Source organism: Paraphaeosphaeria sporulosa (genome assembly GCF_001642045.1).
Source record: "Paraphaeosphaeria sporulosa strain AP3s5-JAC2a unplaced genomic scaffold CC84scaffold_2, whole genome shotgun sequence".
Taxonomy (NCBI): domain Eukaryota; kingdom Fungi; phylum Ascomycota; class Dothideomycetes; order Pleosporales; family Didymosphaeriaceae; genus Paraphaeosphaeria; species Paraphaeosphaeria sporulosa.
Window position 1 is genome coordinate 1,203,527 of NW_017253361.1, and position 15,705 is coordinate 1,219,231.

General features: G+C 52.6%; 7 protein-coding genes across 7 annotated transcripts; 2 read left to right on the forward strand and 5 right to left on the reverse strand.

Moving 5' to 3' along the window:
- Positions 1 to 25: 25 nt before the first annotated feature.
- On the reverse strand, positions 26 to 794 carry CC84DRAFT_1160739 (like-Sm ribonucleoprotein). Its single transcript, XM_018177572.1, has 4 exons — positions 625 to 794; positions 480 to 575; positions 396 to 432; positions 26 to 345 (listed from the first exon to the last, which is right to left on the reverse strand). Exons 1-4 carry the CDS (start codon positions 736 to 738, stop codon positions 299 to 301), a joined length of 294 nt encoding a protein of 97 aa, XP_018039988.1. The 5' UTR covers positions 739 to 794; the 3' UTR covers positions 26 to 298.
- Positions 795 to 929: 135 nt separating this feature from the next.
- CC84DRAFT_1160740 (DUF1760-domain-containing protein) lies at positions 930 to 3,172 on the forward strand. The gene has a single exon (XM_018177573.1). The coding sequence runs from the start codon at positions 996 to 998 to the stop codon at positions 2,991 to 2,993; it is 1,998 nt and encodes a 665-aa protein (XP_018039989.1). The 5' UTR covers positions 930 to 995; the 3' UTR covers positions 2,994 to 3,172.
- A 901-nt stretch (positions 3,173 to 4,073) lies between these two features.
- Positions 4,074 to 6,252, forward strand: CC84DRAFT_1083669 (uncharacterized protein; the record flags this gene model as incomplete). Its single annotated transcript, XM_018174015.1, has 2 exons — positions 4,074 to 4,681; positions 4,740 to 6,252. The coding sequence occupies 2 exons, from the start codon at positions 4,074 to 4,076 to the stop codon at positions 6,250 to 6,252; spliced, it is 2,121 nt and encodes a 706-aa protein (XP_018039990.1).
- Positions 6,253 to 7,297: 1,045 nt separating this feature from the next.
- Positions 7,298 to 8,050, reverse strand: CC84DRAFT_1082157 (uncharacterized protein; the record flags this gene model as incomplete). Its single annotated transcript, XM_018173966.1, has 1 exon — positions 7,298 to 8,050. A coding segment is annotated over one exon (753 nt), but the record flags the coding sequence as incomplete, so codon positions are not given.
- Positions 8,051 to 8,394: 344 nt separating this feature from the next.
- CC84DRAFT_1137440 (uncharacterized protein) lies at positions 8,395 to 10,707 on the reverse strand. Its single transcript, XM_018176148.1, has 3 exons — positions 10,348 to 10,707; positions 9,933 to 10,279; positions 8,395 to 9,884 (listed from the first exon to the last, which is right to left on the reverse strand). Exons 1-3 carry the CDS (start codon positions 10,573 to 10,575, stop codon positions 8,585 to 8,587), a joined length of 1,875 nt encoding a protein of 624 aa, XP_018039992.1. The 5' UTR covers positions 10,576 to 10,707; the 3' UTR covers positions 8,395 to 8,584.
- A 318-nt stretch (positions 10,708 to 11,025) lies between these two features.
- CC84DRAFT_1083011 (phospholipase D/nuclease) lies at positions 11,026 to 12,501 on the reverse strand (the record flags this gene model as incomplete). The annotated part of the gene is made up of 2 exons (XM_018173998.1): positions 11,026 to 11,722; positions 11,774 to 12,501. 2 exons carry the CDS (start codon positions 12,499 to 12,501, stop codon positions 11,026 to 11,028), a joined length of 1,425 nt encoding a protein of 474 aa, XP_018039993.1.
- An 885-nt stretch (positions 12,502 to 13,386) lies between these two features.
- On the reverse strand, positions 13,387 to 14,211 carry CC84DRAFT_1202310 (uncharacterized protein; the record flags this gene model as incomplete). The annotated part of the gene is made up of 2 exons (XM_018181765.1): positions 13,387 to 14,014; positions 14,069 to 14,211. 2 exons carry the CDS (start codon positions 14,209 to 14,211, stop codon positions 13,387 to 13,389), a joined length of 771 nt encoding a protein of 256 aa, XP_018039994.1.
- Positions 14,212 to 15,705: the final 1,494 nt, after the last annotated feature.

Here is a 15,705-nt window from a genome sequence, read left to right on the forward strand (position 1 = left end):
AAGTTCGTGCCATTCGGAATCGAAAATGTGGTGTTTAACGTCGTTTATTGCTCTTTGATGCTAATCCTTCCCGACCTTGAATATTTCGGGAATGTCTTGGCGGTGCTTGAATATGTGTCGAGCCTGCCATGGGCTGCTGAGTGGCCTCCGTCCTCTAGCACTGCTTTCATCGCCCTCCAGTTGTTTCATTCCACCTGGCTGTGACTGGGTATCTCATGGCGCTATGCTGTCGTCTCCGTTCAACATCGTCCGCCTCGAAGATCTTCGAACTGCTCCCAAAGGAAGGGATGCAGTTGGCTCACTGCGCGACTCCTTCCTGAGGTGCGATCAGCACGACCGAGTCGCCTGTATACTGATCAGTTCCCATCGTCTGGATGTCTCATCACATTCCATACCTCGCACGAATAGCATCTCAGACTGCTTCTTCACCGTCTGCCAGCCATTAGCTCTTGCCCAAATTTCTGTCACGCAGTACGGACCCTCACGCGCGGCGGCTGGTCCTCGTCCTCTTCCTCGGCGACATATATCGTCTCTTCGACGTCTCCAAGAACGAGGTTGCAGTGGCTGTCGTACGCCTGTATCTAGTCAGGTTCGAGCTCCCAGGTTTTGCGACCTCAAACGTACGTGCAGGCGGCCCTTCAGTTCGCGGTCGCCGCGTAATTTTACTACGACAATCTCGTCGATGCAGAGGCGTACGAGGTCGAGCGGCTCGTTGCTAGCCTCTTCTCTTTCGTCCATGGTGGGCGTGCGTGGGCAATTCACGACAGTACCGTAATATGGATTCTTGTCCCGCTTCGCGCCTGAGGTCGAGCTCGCAGTTGATCGCTATGCGGCCTTGGCGTTCGCGGGCCGGCCACTAGCTACATTCGTCGCTAGGGCGGGTCACTAGCGGTACGTCATTGCCTAGATCTTCATGTTACCCACGAGCAAACAAGTCTCCCGGCACTCTCCTGAAACATTCGTTCGAAGATCTCCAAGTCACTACTGTCACAACCATGGCCACGGAAACGAAGCAAGGCAATCCGCTGCTGGAAGCTCTCCCGCCAGCCACGGACTACCTCACCTATCTAACTCTTGTTGAGCAGGTCCTCACAGAGGACAACTTGCCTACTTTGCACCAAGTCCTGCAGGATAGAGAGCTTGCAGTCAACATTGGCTGGGACCTGGTTCACATCCTGCTTCCACTGCTTCCGTCGTCCGAAGAATGCCTGCAGGATGTTGCTGCCAAGGGCAACCCTCGGGAGGTCATCTTGAAGGTCACGGAAGCTTTACGGTTGCTAGAATTTGAAGAGAGAGCACGTGATTCGGATGATGAAGAGGAAGAGGAGGCAGTAGCTGCATCTTCAAGCAAGACATCAGGTCTTTCGGATACCGTGCTCCCACCACTACCGGTCTTGAAATTCGAAGTTTTGCTTGACCTGTTGGCAACTCTGCACGGCCGTGTCAAGGCGAAGTATCCAAGCCGCTTTCTTGCGACCAGTCTGCAGGCGGTTCTGACCGCGTATAATCGCGCGACATCACACCGAGACGAGCTCACGCTATCCGCTATCAAGCTGGTCAAAACACTCTCTGGGACCAAGAGGCCACACCTACCTCCCCGAACACCCAGCGGCAACCTACTACGGACCGTCTCAAATCGAATGGAACCTGACCCGGAAGCGCAAACTGAGCTGCCAACTGCGGATGAGCAAACACTCACCACTCGCCTATTTCAGTCGTTCCTGACGCACGTTATGGAGGACTACATTCTTACGCTCACGTCGGAGGATGACGTGCCCGGCTTCGCCTGGTCTAGTAGGCTCATGGAGAAGTATGAGCCCAGCCGCATAAGGCCTGATAAGCCCAAATATGCAGATCGCTTTGCCAACGAAGACCCGTTGAAGTCACGGGCCGCTATCATCGGACAGCTCGTCGCGTTGGCGCAAGATCTGGGCCTCAAAACCCAAGATTTGGTGACGACCATTATGGACCCAGAAACCGAAAAGCAAGGCATCCCGGGTGCGGAAGACGAACCGCCAAATTCCGCTGAAGACATTCCATTGTCGAACACCGGTGCACTGCTGCTATACACCGCGAGAACTGTCAAGCAAGAACTGTACACGAATGTCAGCAGCGAGGATGCGCCATACATTCATATTTTCCCAGATCATACCGCTATACTACAGAACTACGTTGGTATCATCGGCCAGCAGACAGTCGGCATGGAGCCCGAAGCTCTCCTCGACGCCGTCCTCGCTCTCGGCCTGATAGCTGTAGAAAAGAACGCTGTGGGCGAGCCTGCCGACGACGAAGCGTTTGCACAATACCTCCAAACAACGTCCCTCATCTCAGCGAACACGCCTTCGCCGAGTTTGCGCTCCCACGCAGCCTACCTCACATCAACAATTCTCCGCTCCCATCCCTCCAGCATCGTACGACTGTCATTCATACGCGACACATTGGAGCATTGCCCATACGAGAATCTTAAAGAGAGCGCAGTGACATGGCTCAAGGGCGAAACCATCGAGGCAAACTCAAACATGCCCGCAGCATCCTCATCCGCCCACCAACCCCACCAGCACGACCACTCCAACGACTCTGAGGAAGCGTCCGTATTCGCCACACCCGTCGCGCTCCACACCACAGCACCGTTCCTCTTCCCAGACCTCACATCGGCATACGTCTCCACCGCGGATCTTCAAGAGTCGTTCGTACAGTTCCGTCAAGAACTGGGTTTCTATCTTGCGACGCTCAACTTCTACTACCTCCTCCTCAGTGTGAAGCCTTGGCACGACGCGCTTGGTATCCGGGCGCTGCATAGCGAGAGCAAGCTGGAAGAGCACTACCTCTCGCCGTTGAAGGATGCGATAATTCGATTCAAGGGCGGCCTTGCGGAGGGCGGAGAGCTGGTCGGTGACGGGAGCGAGGAGTGGGTTGGGCAGGCGACGGGGGAGGTGGAGCGGCTGGGTCATGTCATCGAGAGGGTGGAGGCGGCTGGAGAGGCGTTGGTGTAGGGTTTCAACGTCAACTGGTGCAGTGCAGGGGATTGGATGGGGCGCTCATGGGATGCCAAAGGCTTGTTTTCCTGAGAGGACTGTGCGTGCCCACGATCGTGGTGAGAGAGCGTGCGGACAGGTGGGAGATTTGTATGTGTGTGATGCGTAATGAGCAGCGATTTGTAACGATTGGCATGAATGCATTGTTAGTGTTGTACTACATCCCAGAGTATGCATGCACTCTGTGAGGATAAAAGGTGACGCAGAGCAGTCACCGACATAGCAAGTTCATCATTGTGGCTGCTATACGATCGATCTTCCCCCAGTCACTTAGATGCGCCCAAGGCTGGTGGTCGTCAAGATGATTCCAAGCCGGACACAGCCCCGCGAAATAACATGCAGAGTGAACAACGAGAACGGAGGAGGCCGATCAGTGATTTCATCGCATCTCGTTCACGCGGAAATACCAGCGTGAGCTAACGAGCACCGTAGCCTTGCACATCGGATGGATTTCCGGACGAGGAGCTGCCCCATCGCCAAATTTAGCAATGCGACAGCCCTGCTGATGAACGAAGGAGGCGCTATCGGCCACTGGACGCCGCCATGCTCAACCCCAAAAGCCGTGGCGTGGCTAAGCTTCCAGCTAGCCGTCTCCACACCCGCCTACTTCTAACATCGTTCATCGACTTGGAGGGTCGCCTTGACATTTGCGGCCAAGATTTTCATTATTCTTACCACGGTATGAAACGATGATAGCTTCGTTCGAAGAGCGTGCTGCAGCACCGACAAGTAACATCGCGCACCGGTCTTCCTAGATGCAACAACTCATTCTCTGGGGTATACGAGCTGGTGCCAGGAAAGTGTGCCCGGCTTACGGGCTGCTACATCGGGGCTAGTGGATCGACGTTTCGGAAGGGGGCCGTGGCTATACAAACGATCACAAACCGTTTAGAAGAGGGGCGTTCGCATGAGGCAACTCGGGAGGTAGGATCGTGGGTTGGGGTGACGTTGATGACCGCTAGCAATGCTCACTTATAATTGACCGTTCATCCACACATCTCTGTATGCAAAACTTTACTCGCGCTTCCACTACAGAACATGTACCTGCACACGAGCCTTAAGAGCTTGGGATTCCTCGCGCTACCCTCCTCCTTGCGCATCGTCATCGCGCAAACCAACGAAACTCTCGTCCCCTTCGCATTCAAGCCTCTCCCTCTCGGATCCATCAAGCCCAACGGCTGGCTCAAAGACCAACTAACGCTCTCCGCCAACGGCCTCGCGGGCCACCAACACGACTTCTACGACTTCGTCGCGCACTCGACCTGGCTCGGCGGCACCAGTGAATACTCTTCTCTGCGAGAAGGCTTTCCCTACTGGTTCAACGGCCTCGTGCCATTGGCCTACACGCTCGAAGACGAGCGCCTTCTGGAGCAGGTGCATTCGGCTGCGGACTATGTGCTGGAGCACCAGCAGGAAGATGGATGGCTGGGGCCTGAGACTGGGTCCGAGAGGAACTTTTGGGGCAGGATGCCGGTTTTGCTGGGGTTGAAGGGGCTTGCTGAGGCGGAGAAGGGCGGGGAGTGGGAAGAAAGGGTAGTGGATAGCCTGTGGAAGTTCATGGAGGTTACGAATACCATGTTGAGAGACAATTTTACGGGATATCATTATCATGAGGGGGATGCGGTGGGGCAGGGTGATGAGCAGTGGTGAGTTTCCCTTATTCCGAACAGGATTTGGAAATAAGAGATGCTGACGAGTCGAAAGGGGCCGCGTCCGAGTCCAGGATATGCTTATTACGCTTCAGTGGCTGTATGAGGAGCATTCGGCAAGCCACAATGCGTCGCAGGTCATGGAGAATATGCAGCTCCTCATTGAAGGCTCGCTCGACTGGGCGGATTGGTATAATCCGAAGGTCTACATCAAGGAGGACTTGAACACTCTCCCGGTTTCCGAGACCGAGCCTCTCTTTGCCTACGAGCATGGCGTCAACGTTGGTCAAGGTCTCAAAGCCCTCGCAGTTTTCCGACGCGTCACGCACAACGACAGTCTAGTGCAGACGAGCAAAGATGCTGTAGACTGGACGTTCAAGTACCATGCTGCTGCCTCTGGAGCTATCCTTGCTGATGAGAGGCTTGCTGGACTGGCGCCATACTACGGATCGGAGACCTGCACGCTGGTCGAGACCATGTACTCGCTATCATACTTGTACCAGGCGCTGGGCGACGCCTCGTACGCCGACCGCTGCGAGAAGACGGCGTTCAATGCGCTCCCTGTCCAGCTAACGCCTGACTGGTGGGCGAGGCAGTACGTTTCGCAGCCAAACCAGCCTTACGCACAGCACTTGGATGAGACCCCGTTCTGGAACGTCAATCAGTGGGGTCAATCATATGGTCTTGAAGTCGACTACCCCTGCTGCACAGTCAACCATCCGCAAGGCTACCCTAAGTTCGCAGCCGCAATGTATGTACAAGTCGAAGACAACGGCATCGCGCACGCCCTCCTCGGACCCGGAAGCGCCACAGTCGGCGACACGATGATTGACTGCGAAACCGAGTACCCTTTCAGCGACACCCTAATCTACACTATCACCACCAAATCGGTCTTTGACTTCCACGTGCGCGTCCCCTCTTGGGCCGACACCTCCAAAACAACAATCTCCATGGGCTCCTCCTCCACCGCTGTAAATCCCGACCCGCAAACCGGCCTGCACAAGATCTCCATTCCATTTGGTACGTGGGAAGTGATATACACCCTCAGTACCCCCTCGATCATCCAAGAACCCCGCGCAAACGATACCGTAGCAATCCACTACGGCGCCCTCGTCTTCGCGCTCGCAATTCCTTCCACAAACTCCTCATCGCGCCCCAAGCAATACGGCTCCAACGACCCGCTTCCCGAGGGCTACGCGCCCACTCAAGCGCTCGACTACTCATACACCAACACCTCGGCTTGGAACTACGCCATCGACCCGTCCACGCTGATCGTGCACCGCTCCAACGACACCACCAGTCTTGCAAATCCGATTTTCGCGCCGGGCGCGGCGCCGCTCTGGATGAGCGGGAAGGCGTGCGAGATTGAGTGGGGTATGTACAAGGGGGTGCCAGATGCGCCGCCGACAGGGGAGGCGCGGAAGTGTGTTGGTGATGTGGTGGATGTGAGGTTGGAGCCGTTGGGTGGGGCGAAGGTGCATATGGTGGATTTGCCGGTTTTGATACTTTCCGAGGGTGGAAGTACAGATGGAGAGAAAGGGGATGGTGGGACGGGGGCGGCGATTTAGAAGTCTACTGGGGGTGCGGCGAGGGGTGAGGCTGTGGGGATTGTGGGTGTGTCGAGTGCGGTTGGTGGGGGTTGCTTATGCGGTAGACCTCCAATATTGGATTTGATCCTCGATTCGTTGGCCTAGTGGGAGCGCTGCGGTGAAGCTGGATCACGATGCGGGATTGGTTGAACTTGGTGAGTGTCGATAATGTGAGTCCGTCTCAGTGAATTGTATTCTCCTGATTGAATGGATCAGCTTAGTGAAACAATTTGATGAAGTGATTTGAAGAGTGAGCTTATCACGCAAGAATTGCCGTGTAGTTCATGTAAGCGTTCTGATTCCGTAAAACTGATCTCGCTAGGCAGGGAACCATATGTGGAAGCGGGTCCCAGTTCAATGGAACGATAGTCTACCAAGGTTCAACGGCTCGTCTAGATCGCTACCACTGTGCCACAAGCAGGAGGGAGTAGTTGGTCTGCCTTTTGAAACGTACTTTCGGTGGAGCAGTTTTGACAGATTTCGAATATGCAGCATTGGAGCGAGACAAGGCATTTGATAATCAGTCGCCAATGCCATATCGTTTAGATCCCATTTCGTAAAGTCGCGAGATAGCTCGACCAATCGCGAAGCGAACGTCAGTCTCCCCAGCGCCACCAGTTGCAAGCGATGCCCCTGCGAGCCCGGTTGCTGACCACTCCGTTTCGCCGACGAAGGTCGTCATCATACTCGAACTGCTCCCGCCCTCGCCGCGGACAGTCATCTGGCGCTGCATCTGCCCTTGCAAGGGAACGTCGACTGGCCGAACGATGTTGGCGAAGACTTCCACCAAAGGTACGTCTGACAGACAGAAGATACGGACTTTCGCTTCGTACGCAAGGTCGACTAACGTGATAAAGCGCCGGACCACGTCCAGATCATCCTTCGCAAATCGTCGCAGTTTTGAAATGTAGATAGCCTTGGACTGTCGGCAGAGCGCAACGTAATCCGCTGATCCGCGGTAGGAATGACACATCTCGATGAAGGTGCTGCTGACAACAAGGCCAGTCTTGTCGTTTGGGCGAGCAGCGGATACTGAGAACCCTCGATTCCCGTGTACTGCAATTTCGAAATGCTGTAATGCTTGCCCAGACAGCTGACTGTGCAGGCTCTCCTCAAATCTACTGTGATCCAGGAAGAGAACCTCAATTCGATCGGCTGGGTCATCAATATCCTTGGTCCGGTAATCGTCTTGGCCTTCCATCTTCCACACTTCACAGCGATCCTTTATTTGATGTATAAACGGCACGAACAAGTCCCGATTTAAACCGTTCTCATACAGTTTTTCTGGCGGGCGATTACTCGTGCCGACCAGCACACCGCCAGTGCCCCAAATCACAGAGAATAACCGCTTCAAAATCATCGCATCCGCGATGTCGGTGACCTGAAATTCATCGAAACACAACACCTGACTTTCCTTGCGCACATCCATACCGATCTGGATCAGAGGATCGCCACGGAACGAGGACTGCGAGCGCGCCGTGTGCAGACGCGCATGAACGTCAAGCATGAATTCGTGGAAGTGGATTCTTCGGCGCGAAATTTGGGCCGGCAGTGTCGCTGCAAACAAATCTGCAATGCGCGATTTGCCGGTCCCTACGCTGCCGTAGATGTACACTCCTCGCGGCGCAGGTGCGTTTAACTTAGATCTTGGTTGGCTCAGGCTGGTCTGCAGCTGGGCGAGGCGTGAGACCAATGCAGCTTGGCCATTATCGTGAGAAAGACGGCCGCGCGAGATTAACGTGCGGTATGCAGCCTCGAGAGCTGTTTGGGAGGCCATCTTGGTTGGGGTAAGGAAAGTTATTCACAGTGTTCATCGTGGGCCCATCTCACCCTTAGAACCGGCTGTGAGATAAATCAAAATGTACAATGTAAGAACGGCGCATTAGAATGATCGCGCCTGATGGAGAACACAATGATGCATGTGGACGTGATGAGACAACTCCAGAAGACGTGATTGTCGAATGATTGGTCCGTGCCCGCCTTACCGCATTCGATATTCCTATTATGACAAGACTCTTGCACTCGGAACATCACTGACAGCCATGAGAGGATCTCATTTCAACTACAATGAACAGGGCAGAATGCAGAGGACATTTCTCATACGCTGTACTACCCATCATGCCATATCTAAGCTAAAGCACAACATGTGCATCGGTCACGGCTGAACGACCTCGTCGCGTAACTTGCAATTGCCACAGCAGGTATTATCCTTGCCAGAATTCGTGCCTCATATATCATCCTCTAAAATGCAACAAACTCTTACATCGTTCCGATCACAACTCAAAATCTTACAATTATGGACGGCCCTTACTCACGGGAACTTCGCCTCGAACTCCATAGAGTCCATACCCCAAATCTCAATCCAGCTCAAACTGTTCGGATCCACCTGCTCCAGCCTCCTCATCGGTCCATTCCTCAGCTCAATCATAGAAGTCCCCCTCCCACCAAATGGGCTACCGTTTTGCGCATTCTCCTGCGCTCTAGCGTTGCCATTCCCTTTGGGCCAAATCACATCGCCCAGCTTGAATGCTTTGTTGCCCATGCCCACGTACTTGAGTTTGCGATACTGCGGCCGCCACATCTCGGTCGCAAGCGCGAACTGGTGCATCTCGATGTCCATGGCGTCCATGCGGGCTTGAAACAGAGAGCCCGGTGGAATTAGCATGCGTATGGCCCATAGATTAGGTGTGTGGGAAATCATTTGGCGCATCGACTCCATGGGCGGGACTGAACATGCAAAGCCGAGCTGCTCGAGGTGGGGAAGCGTCTGGCAGACCTTGAAAAGTGCGTCGTCTGAGAGCATCCAGTGGTCTGACAGCAGTAGGTGGCGCATGGTGCGATGATTGGATTGAATCGCAGCTAGGTAATCGCCTGCAACGCTCTTGCACTCGCCTTCGGTTGTAGGGCGGGGCGTTGAGATGCTGCCATTTGTGTGCATGTTCGGGGTGGTGTTGGAGGAAGGCGACGTAGGAGTCTGCGCTGTGCTGGTTGCCTTCGAGCACATAGGCTTGCTGACGATGTAGAAGCGCTCCAAACCTTGGAATTTGGTAAGCATGGTAACCTGTTCCGGCTCGACTGTGTCCGAGCGGAGCATCTTGAGATTCTTGGGAATCGGTTGGTTGGGATTGAGGCGCCAAGTGTTGTCTAAGAATACGGTCATGGGATCTGAAGAACCCATCGAATTAATTATAGTCACCTCTTCAATTGTGCTAGGGTTTGTTGCCCTTTCGAAACCCTCATCCTGATTTCGGCAGTAAAGATTGTAGAGCGCGATGCGCTTCAGAGCTATAGAATACCCGGCGGCTATGCAGCGCCCAAAGTAGGCGTTAAGCTGGACGGACTCTTCTCCAGTCTCGCGCATACGTGGGTTGAAGTGTAGTTTTAAGTTCTCAAGCTTCTTCGAGGTGAGGAGGAGGAGGGATATATTGTCGGGGGAGGCGAGAGGGTCTATATCGTAGCATATAAGGGTCGTGAGATTTGGAAGCGGGGGAATGACGGTCGTGGGCCGTGGTATTCGTCTTGAAGGAAAGCGGAGGACCAAAGATGTCAGCGAGGACTTTTGCATGAGGCCCTCATAGACAGTGTGTAGCGGTTTCGTGTTCAACTCCCACCTGCGCCTGTCAGCACCTAGCGTCGCCCACAAGAGTCAATACACATACGCGAAGTTTTTGAGATTTTTCATTTTATCCATCGCAGCGCGCATAGCCACCTGAAGCACCATGCTATTGTCGGGCACGCGCCCTTTGGAATAGTCGTCCACGTCGTGTTCCCGCCATTCCCCAATCACCCTGAAGGTCTGCACATAGTCGGCGAAGTTCCGCGACACCAGCGTGTTCAGCCCCATGGCGAATGGACTTCCGCTGCCATAGCCTGTTGGTCTCCCGTTGACATATCGTAACTCCGCATAGGTCCGCAGCGTGACCTCTTCGTATAGGCGCGGCAAGGTCATGTAGTAGAACAGGCGCGAGGTGCGCGTAACGCGGGCGAGGTCGGCGGCATCGTCGAGCTGCAATGTCATTTGTCGTCAGTCATGGCTTTCAGCGCTGCGAAAGGTTTCGCGCAGCATCCACATACATATTCCAGTATTAGTTGTATCAAATGCAGCGGAAGCTCCTTCCCCTGCCCAGACGCATGCGACCTCGCCGGGCTAGTAAACCAGCTATGCGACGGCGCAGTGATGGGTGGCCCTCTTGACGTGTCCGCAAAGTAGCTGTATTGGGACTCTTTCCCGCTCGGTGTATTCGAGGTTGATGTTGTCGCGTTGGCCAGCGCCGCGCGGGGCGTGGGAGCAGCTTCCGGCATTCAGGCGGAATACTACAGGCGACGATGAGACCTGTCACGTAGGGGTAATACACCTGCCCGGCGTAGCAGGATGCACAATGTGGGGAAGAGAGCTTCCCCGGCGAGAGCGCAAGCTTAGTCCACTAGAAGCTTGTGTGTCAGCTCAGCCTGGAAATTCTTCGCAGTGTCAGACTTCCGACTCTCCGGTATCTCCGCCGCATTTGTCCCCGACTTCCCACGCTAGAGCTGATCTGCGCATGGGGTATCACGGATGGTTCCGTACTATGTAAGTGGCTGATTTCTCAATACGAGGTATACGGTGCGTGCAGAGATCCCTGGGGAGGCGCCATGAGACATCCTCACTCATTGTGTTTGCGCCGACAATCGTCTGATTCACAATTATAATTTAAAAAAAATTTAGACTCCTCCAAATTACCTCGTGGACGACTCTTCGAATTCGATAGCGTTAGGCTACTGGTCCATGAAGAACCAGGGCTTCTTGCCCTCGTACTTCTCTCCTGGAACCTTGAATGGCACCTCCACGGTTCCCTGAAACACATTCATCGGTGGGACCTCTCCATCAGCAAGACCCTGCAGTTTTTCTGTAGGCACGGGGACCACAACACCGCACTCCCAATTGTTGATTTTCAATGCACTCTCCTTTCCGCTTTTTAGGATGCTCTGTGAGCCCCATGCCGATTCTGTCACATTAGCAGACCCGACATAAACCCAACCAAAAGGCGTGCCATCCTTTTGGCGGCCTCGAGCTAACAGCATCTTGTTGTGCGATAAGAGACCACTTCGGGTTGATATATGGGTCCGGAGACATCTGCGAGCAAATGTAGGAGCATTGTAGCTTCGCGAATTCAGAGTAATGACTCCGCCGCATTCTACACCTCCCGTGCTGTTGATAACGGTGTCGTGGGTTGGGAAGTAGACACGAAAACGATCCGCCCAGTCTTCGGGAGCTTTGCTGCTCAGCGGCTGGAGCCCACTGGCAGCCAAGTACAGCTTTTCGAGGAATTCTTCTTTCAGCCCACCTATAGAGGACGATGCATAATCCAACTCGAGGCGTTCAACGTTGTTCAGGTTCAACCGACGTATGGCTGCTGCAAGACCAGGTAGTCCAGTATCGTTACGCCGGGGTCCAGTCGAGTGGCTCCCTGATCTATAATCTGGGTCAAATTTACCTCTGTTACTCTGGAGCCACCGGACTTACATCGAATGAACAAACGCAAGACGGTTCGTTTCGGCAAAGTCAAACTTTCGGAGGCCTTCGCGTACTTTCTGGCCAACCTCTTGTGCTTCGAGGAACGCCATCAGCGACTGCCCAAATGTAGTTTCAAGCTTCTCCGAAACTGCACCATCAACTCGACGCGGTAAGTCAATTAGGAATACAGTATTCTCGAGAACCGCAGGCTGCCATGAACCCACCGACTTTGGATCCTTTCCTGTCTCTCCCCATTCCACTTGCATCAGATTGGCTGTTGGGACCACGATTCTAAGGTGCGTTTCGTGGAACAACAACATCAATTTGCTGTGCATAGTAGTCGTGGCACGCATTGGTGGGAAATGCAGCTTCACATTCGGAGTATTGCATTCAGCAAGCTCTTGGATGATGTTCTGTTTTATCGCATCTGTATTGGCACCAATTATCCATACTTGCTTGGTTTTCATCGGGTCTGCCTTGTGGAATATCCATCTATCGTCCCACTGGAAAGAACTCAAGACGGCTATGTTGAGAGTGGGGGCTTGCAAAACCTCTTCGATGCTGATATCCTCGGTTCGAGGGTATTTGTATGCCCAGGTGCGCTTGATGGCGCCCTTTGGGTATCGAATCTCACTGGAAGTTTTGGCCTCTGCTTGCTTCGAAACTTGTTTCGATGGTCTATCTGGAGAAGCTCTTCGCTTCCGCTTTCCCAGTCGCGCAAGACGCGCTTCTTCCATGGCTTTCCTATCCAAGGTGGCAAATGACCCAGCTGCTGGCGGTTTCGTCGTCTGGGCAACCGAAGCTTCTATTTGTGGTTGAGTTTTGTGTTGGCTTTCCGAGGCGTTGGTAGCGGCATACTGAGAGGAACTATCACCAGATTCTTGTGTCGCAGAAGTGGTGGCGCCCCCGTTCGACACTCCCTCGAGCGAAAGAGCCATTGCCAAGCGTAGATCCCTGTCGAAGCTGGACTCCTCTGGGGCTGAATTGATGGCTGCGTCCTGTAAAGAGAGCGCAATCGCGCGCTGAAGTTCATCTTCATCGTCGGAAGCAGCCATTTGGTCTCAGTTGACAGACTGCGTTGTGGTGCAGCGGAGAGCGAGCTCCGAGTGGGTCCACCATGCACGCTACTTGTTAACGTTGAAGGTTGCGCGCGATCACGTGGGCGCCGCATCAAGGTGACTAAGCGGAAGAGTCACTCTTTCCAATCCACTCTAATAAAATTATTGATATTCACATCAAAGACCCAACCTCGACCCCAGCCTCCGCCATCACAAGAACAAACATCATGCTGGCCATTGGCCTGCAGGCGGCCAAAAAAAAGATCCGCAGCTCTTCGATCTTGGTTGAGACGCTTACGCGTTCTTAAATCCTATAAGTTAACTTAATCATTTATTGCTATGAAACCGGAAAGTAAGGTGTTGATGAACATCGCTATACGAGGAGCACTTCGTCACAACTCAATACCGTTGAAGTGATAAAGAAAAATCGTAGCTAGAGGACTTGAATCTTTTCACTCGTAACATCGGAGAACAACCCTACCAAAAGCCCAATCGGGAAGACCCCTCAGCTACATGTATCGCAAGCACAGCTTAGTTGCTCGGATTCATCTCTTCTATCTCAGCTTAGACTTTCATGTTGCTCCAAGCCGCCAATATCTTCTCGAAAGGTTCTAAGACATGCGTGCGGTAGGCGTTCAGAAAGTCCTTGCTGTTCCAGCCAGGCTGAAGTCTGAATGAACAATTGAGGCACCGGCCGACCATATCTAACATAAAGTCACCACATCCTCCCTCAAATTCTGTCTGCAAACTCTTCGCGGTGTTGTGGTCTGTAAACTCGGTCAGTTGTCTGTCTTGGCCCAGATATCTTTTGCGCAATGAAAGAGCCTCTAACCCTTTCTTGAATGTGAGCTCCAATGAGATGAATTTTAAACACTGCAAAGATCTTTCACAGTACTCTTGAGGCATTGATGGAACATGAGTATCAGAGGGGAAGATCTTGCCGATGTAGAGCTTCGTGGTAGTAGGCGGTAGGACCGAGTCCGAGGATACGAACGAGACATCGGATTTACCCCATACTGAAGACAGCCATTGCATGGACTGAAGCTGAGGTAGCGTAGATGTCAATGCTTTTGCATGCAAAAGTCTCTGCTTCAATCTGAAGTTCCTCTCATCAACGCCGCCACGGTGTCCGTCAAAGAAGATGCTTTCAAGAGTCGTTGCGTGCGATCGATCTTCCAGATGCAGGCATTGGCTGTATAAAACCAGCAATAGTGGTCTCTCGGTCCCTTCAGGAGATGAAATGTACCCAAAACAACCGCCGTCAACGATCCAGTCACGCATTCCCGAGCAACAGGTGCTCTTTATCTCTTGCATTTGTCTGGTTCGTGATAGTCTACCTGTATTTGAATGGGAAGCTGCCTCTAGTCCGGTTTTTCTGGTCGAATCCATTGTATTTTGTGTTGGAGCAGTCTTGAAGTACGTGGAGTTTTATTGTTTTTGGCCCTGGGGTGGGAGCTACTCACCTCAAGACGCCTTTAGCTGCCGAGGGTTGCGAATGAATACTTGCGATTTTTGAATGCAGCATGTCCTTAGCAAGGCGATTACTTTCGAATTTTGGAGATATGTCGAAGACAGTCTGCCGTTGCCGTACGTGGTTTCTCAACCCAGTAAAGCACTACCTGGTGAAGTGAAAATCACGTTGGGCATCGCTTCCTGCCCAACTAAAGTACACAACTCACAAATAAAAACTCTGACCGGTTTGCATATAGGTGGAGTATGAAAAGTACGTGAAGAATAGGATCGATGGAGCCTTGGTTGTAATCAAACACATCGAGACGGATCTTGCTCTCATGCAACATGCCATAATCACATTCTCATAGGTCGTTCAAGGCATTATAGAACGCTTCCGAGTGCTGTCATGTAATCTGAAGCGGGCCCATGAACTGTTTACTTTGTTTTGGCTCCCCGGAATGAAGTCAAGACGTCGTCGAGAGCAAGAATATCTCTCAGGTCACTGTTGTACTTTCCAAGAAGCTGCACCTGCTTGAACTTCCTTCATGAAAACCTCACTCTTGGCCAACGTATTTCAAGGTCCCATCTCGAAGCATTAACATAATCGAACTTGGCCACGTTCAGTGATTGCAAACTATTCTCGGAGAACGATCTGGTGAGTCGCGAATACCAACAAGATTCTCCAAATGACGAAATGTGTTATTCATTTTCCTACAGATGGCGGATGACGGCTCATATGAGCTTCCGAGGCGTTCTTTCAGATTTCTTTGCACCATGTTGTCCGTCCACCCTTCAGGACTTTGTTCTCTCAGTAGCGCGTTCATTTGAGCGTCTGAGAATTTGAATGGCGACGATATCAGCTCAAGGTTGCTATTAAATTGATCTTGTTGTGTCACCAATCCTTCAACAATGTTAATAAACTCTGAATTAAACGTCCACCACTCATGGATAGGTTCAAATGCATCTCAACAATTCTCATGGATGCTGACTATCAACAGAAAGCCTCCAAGCGCCAAGCCTACAATTTCGATCCATGACTTGGTTGAGTGGTAGTTGTCGAGGCCAGGAAGGTTAGTAATGTTGTGAGAGCCGGCGAAGGTGGCGTTGACGGAGCTGAATGTGCATATCTGCGTGATCACACAGAAGTGGGGTAACACAGGCATATCTTGACTAAACTCTCAGCCTAGCTTTTCAGCATGAATAACACGCGGACTTCATTGACCGCAAAATGCGCATGCATTCTGGATCATCACCGAAACTTAGATGCTTGAGGAAGGAGCCCGTGCCATGATGCAGCTGTCTGAGATCGACGATATCGCTGTACGGTGCCTCAGAATTTGAAATTCATTAAGAAACCTGTTCAAGCAGTTTCCGTTACACATGCTTCCGTTTTTGATTTAGGCAAGTTGGGATTGCTTGACGAGCAAGACC

Bases quoted from the DNA above. Each gene is read 5' to 3' on its own strand.
- CC84DRAFT_1160739 (XM_018177572.1), bottom strand. From the start codon at position 738: ATGGACGAAAGAGAAGAGGCTAGCAACGAGCCGCTCGACCTCGTACGC. The intron at 576-624 runs GTACGTTTGAGG...GACTAGATACAG, and splicing joins AACTGAAGGGCCGCCTGCAC to GCGTACGACAGCCACTGCAA. The intron at 433-479 runs GTCCGTACTGCG...AATGGCTGGCAG, and splicing joins ACCAGCCGCCGCGCGTGAGG to ACGGTGAAGAAGCAGTCTGA.
- CC84DRAFT_1160740 (XM_018177573.1), top strand. From the start codon at position 996: ATGGCCACGGAAACGAAGCAAGGCAATCCGCTGCTGGAAGCTCTCCCG.
- CC84DRAFT_1137440 (XM_018176148.1), bottom strand. From the start codon at position 10,575: ATGCCGGAAGCTGCTCCCACGCCCCGCGCGGCGCTGGCCAACGCGACA. The intron at 10,280-10,347 runs GTATGTGGATGC...ATGACATTGCAG, and splicing joins TACAACTAATACTGGAATAT to CTCGACGATGCCGCCGACCT. The intron at 9,885-9,932 runs GTATGTGTATTG...TGACAGGCGCAG, and splicing joins AAAAATCTCAAAAACTTCGC to GTGGGAGTTGAACACGAAAC.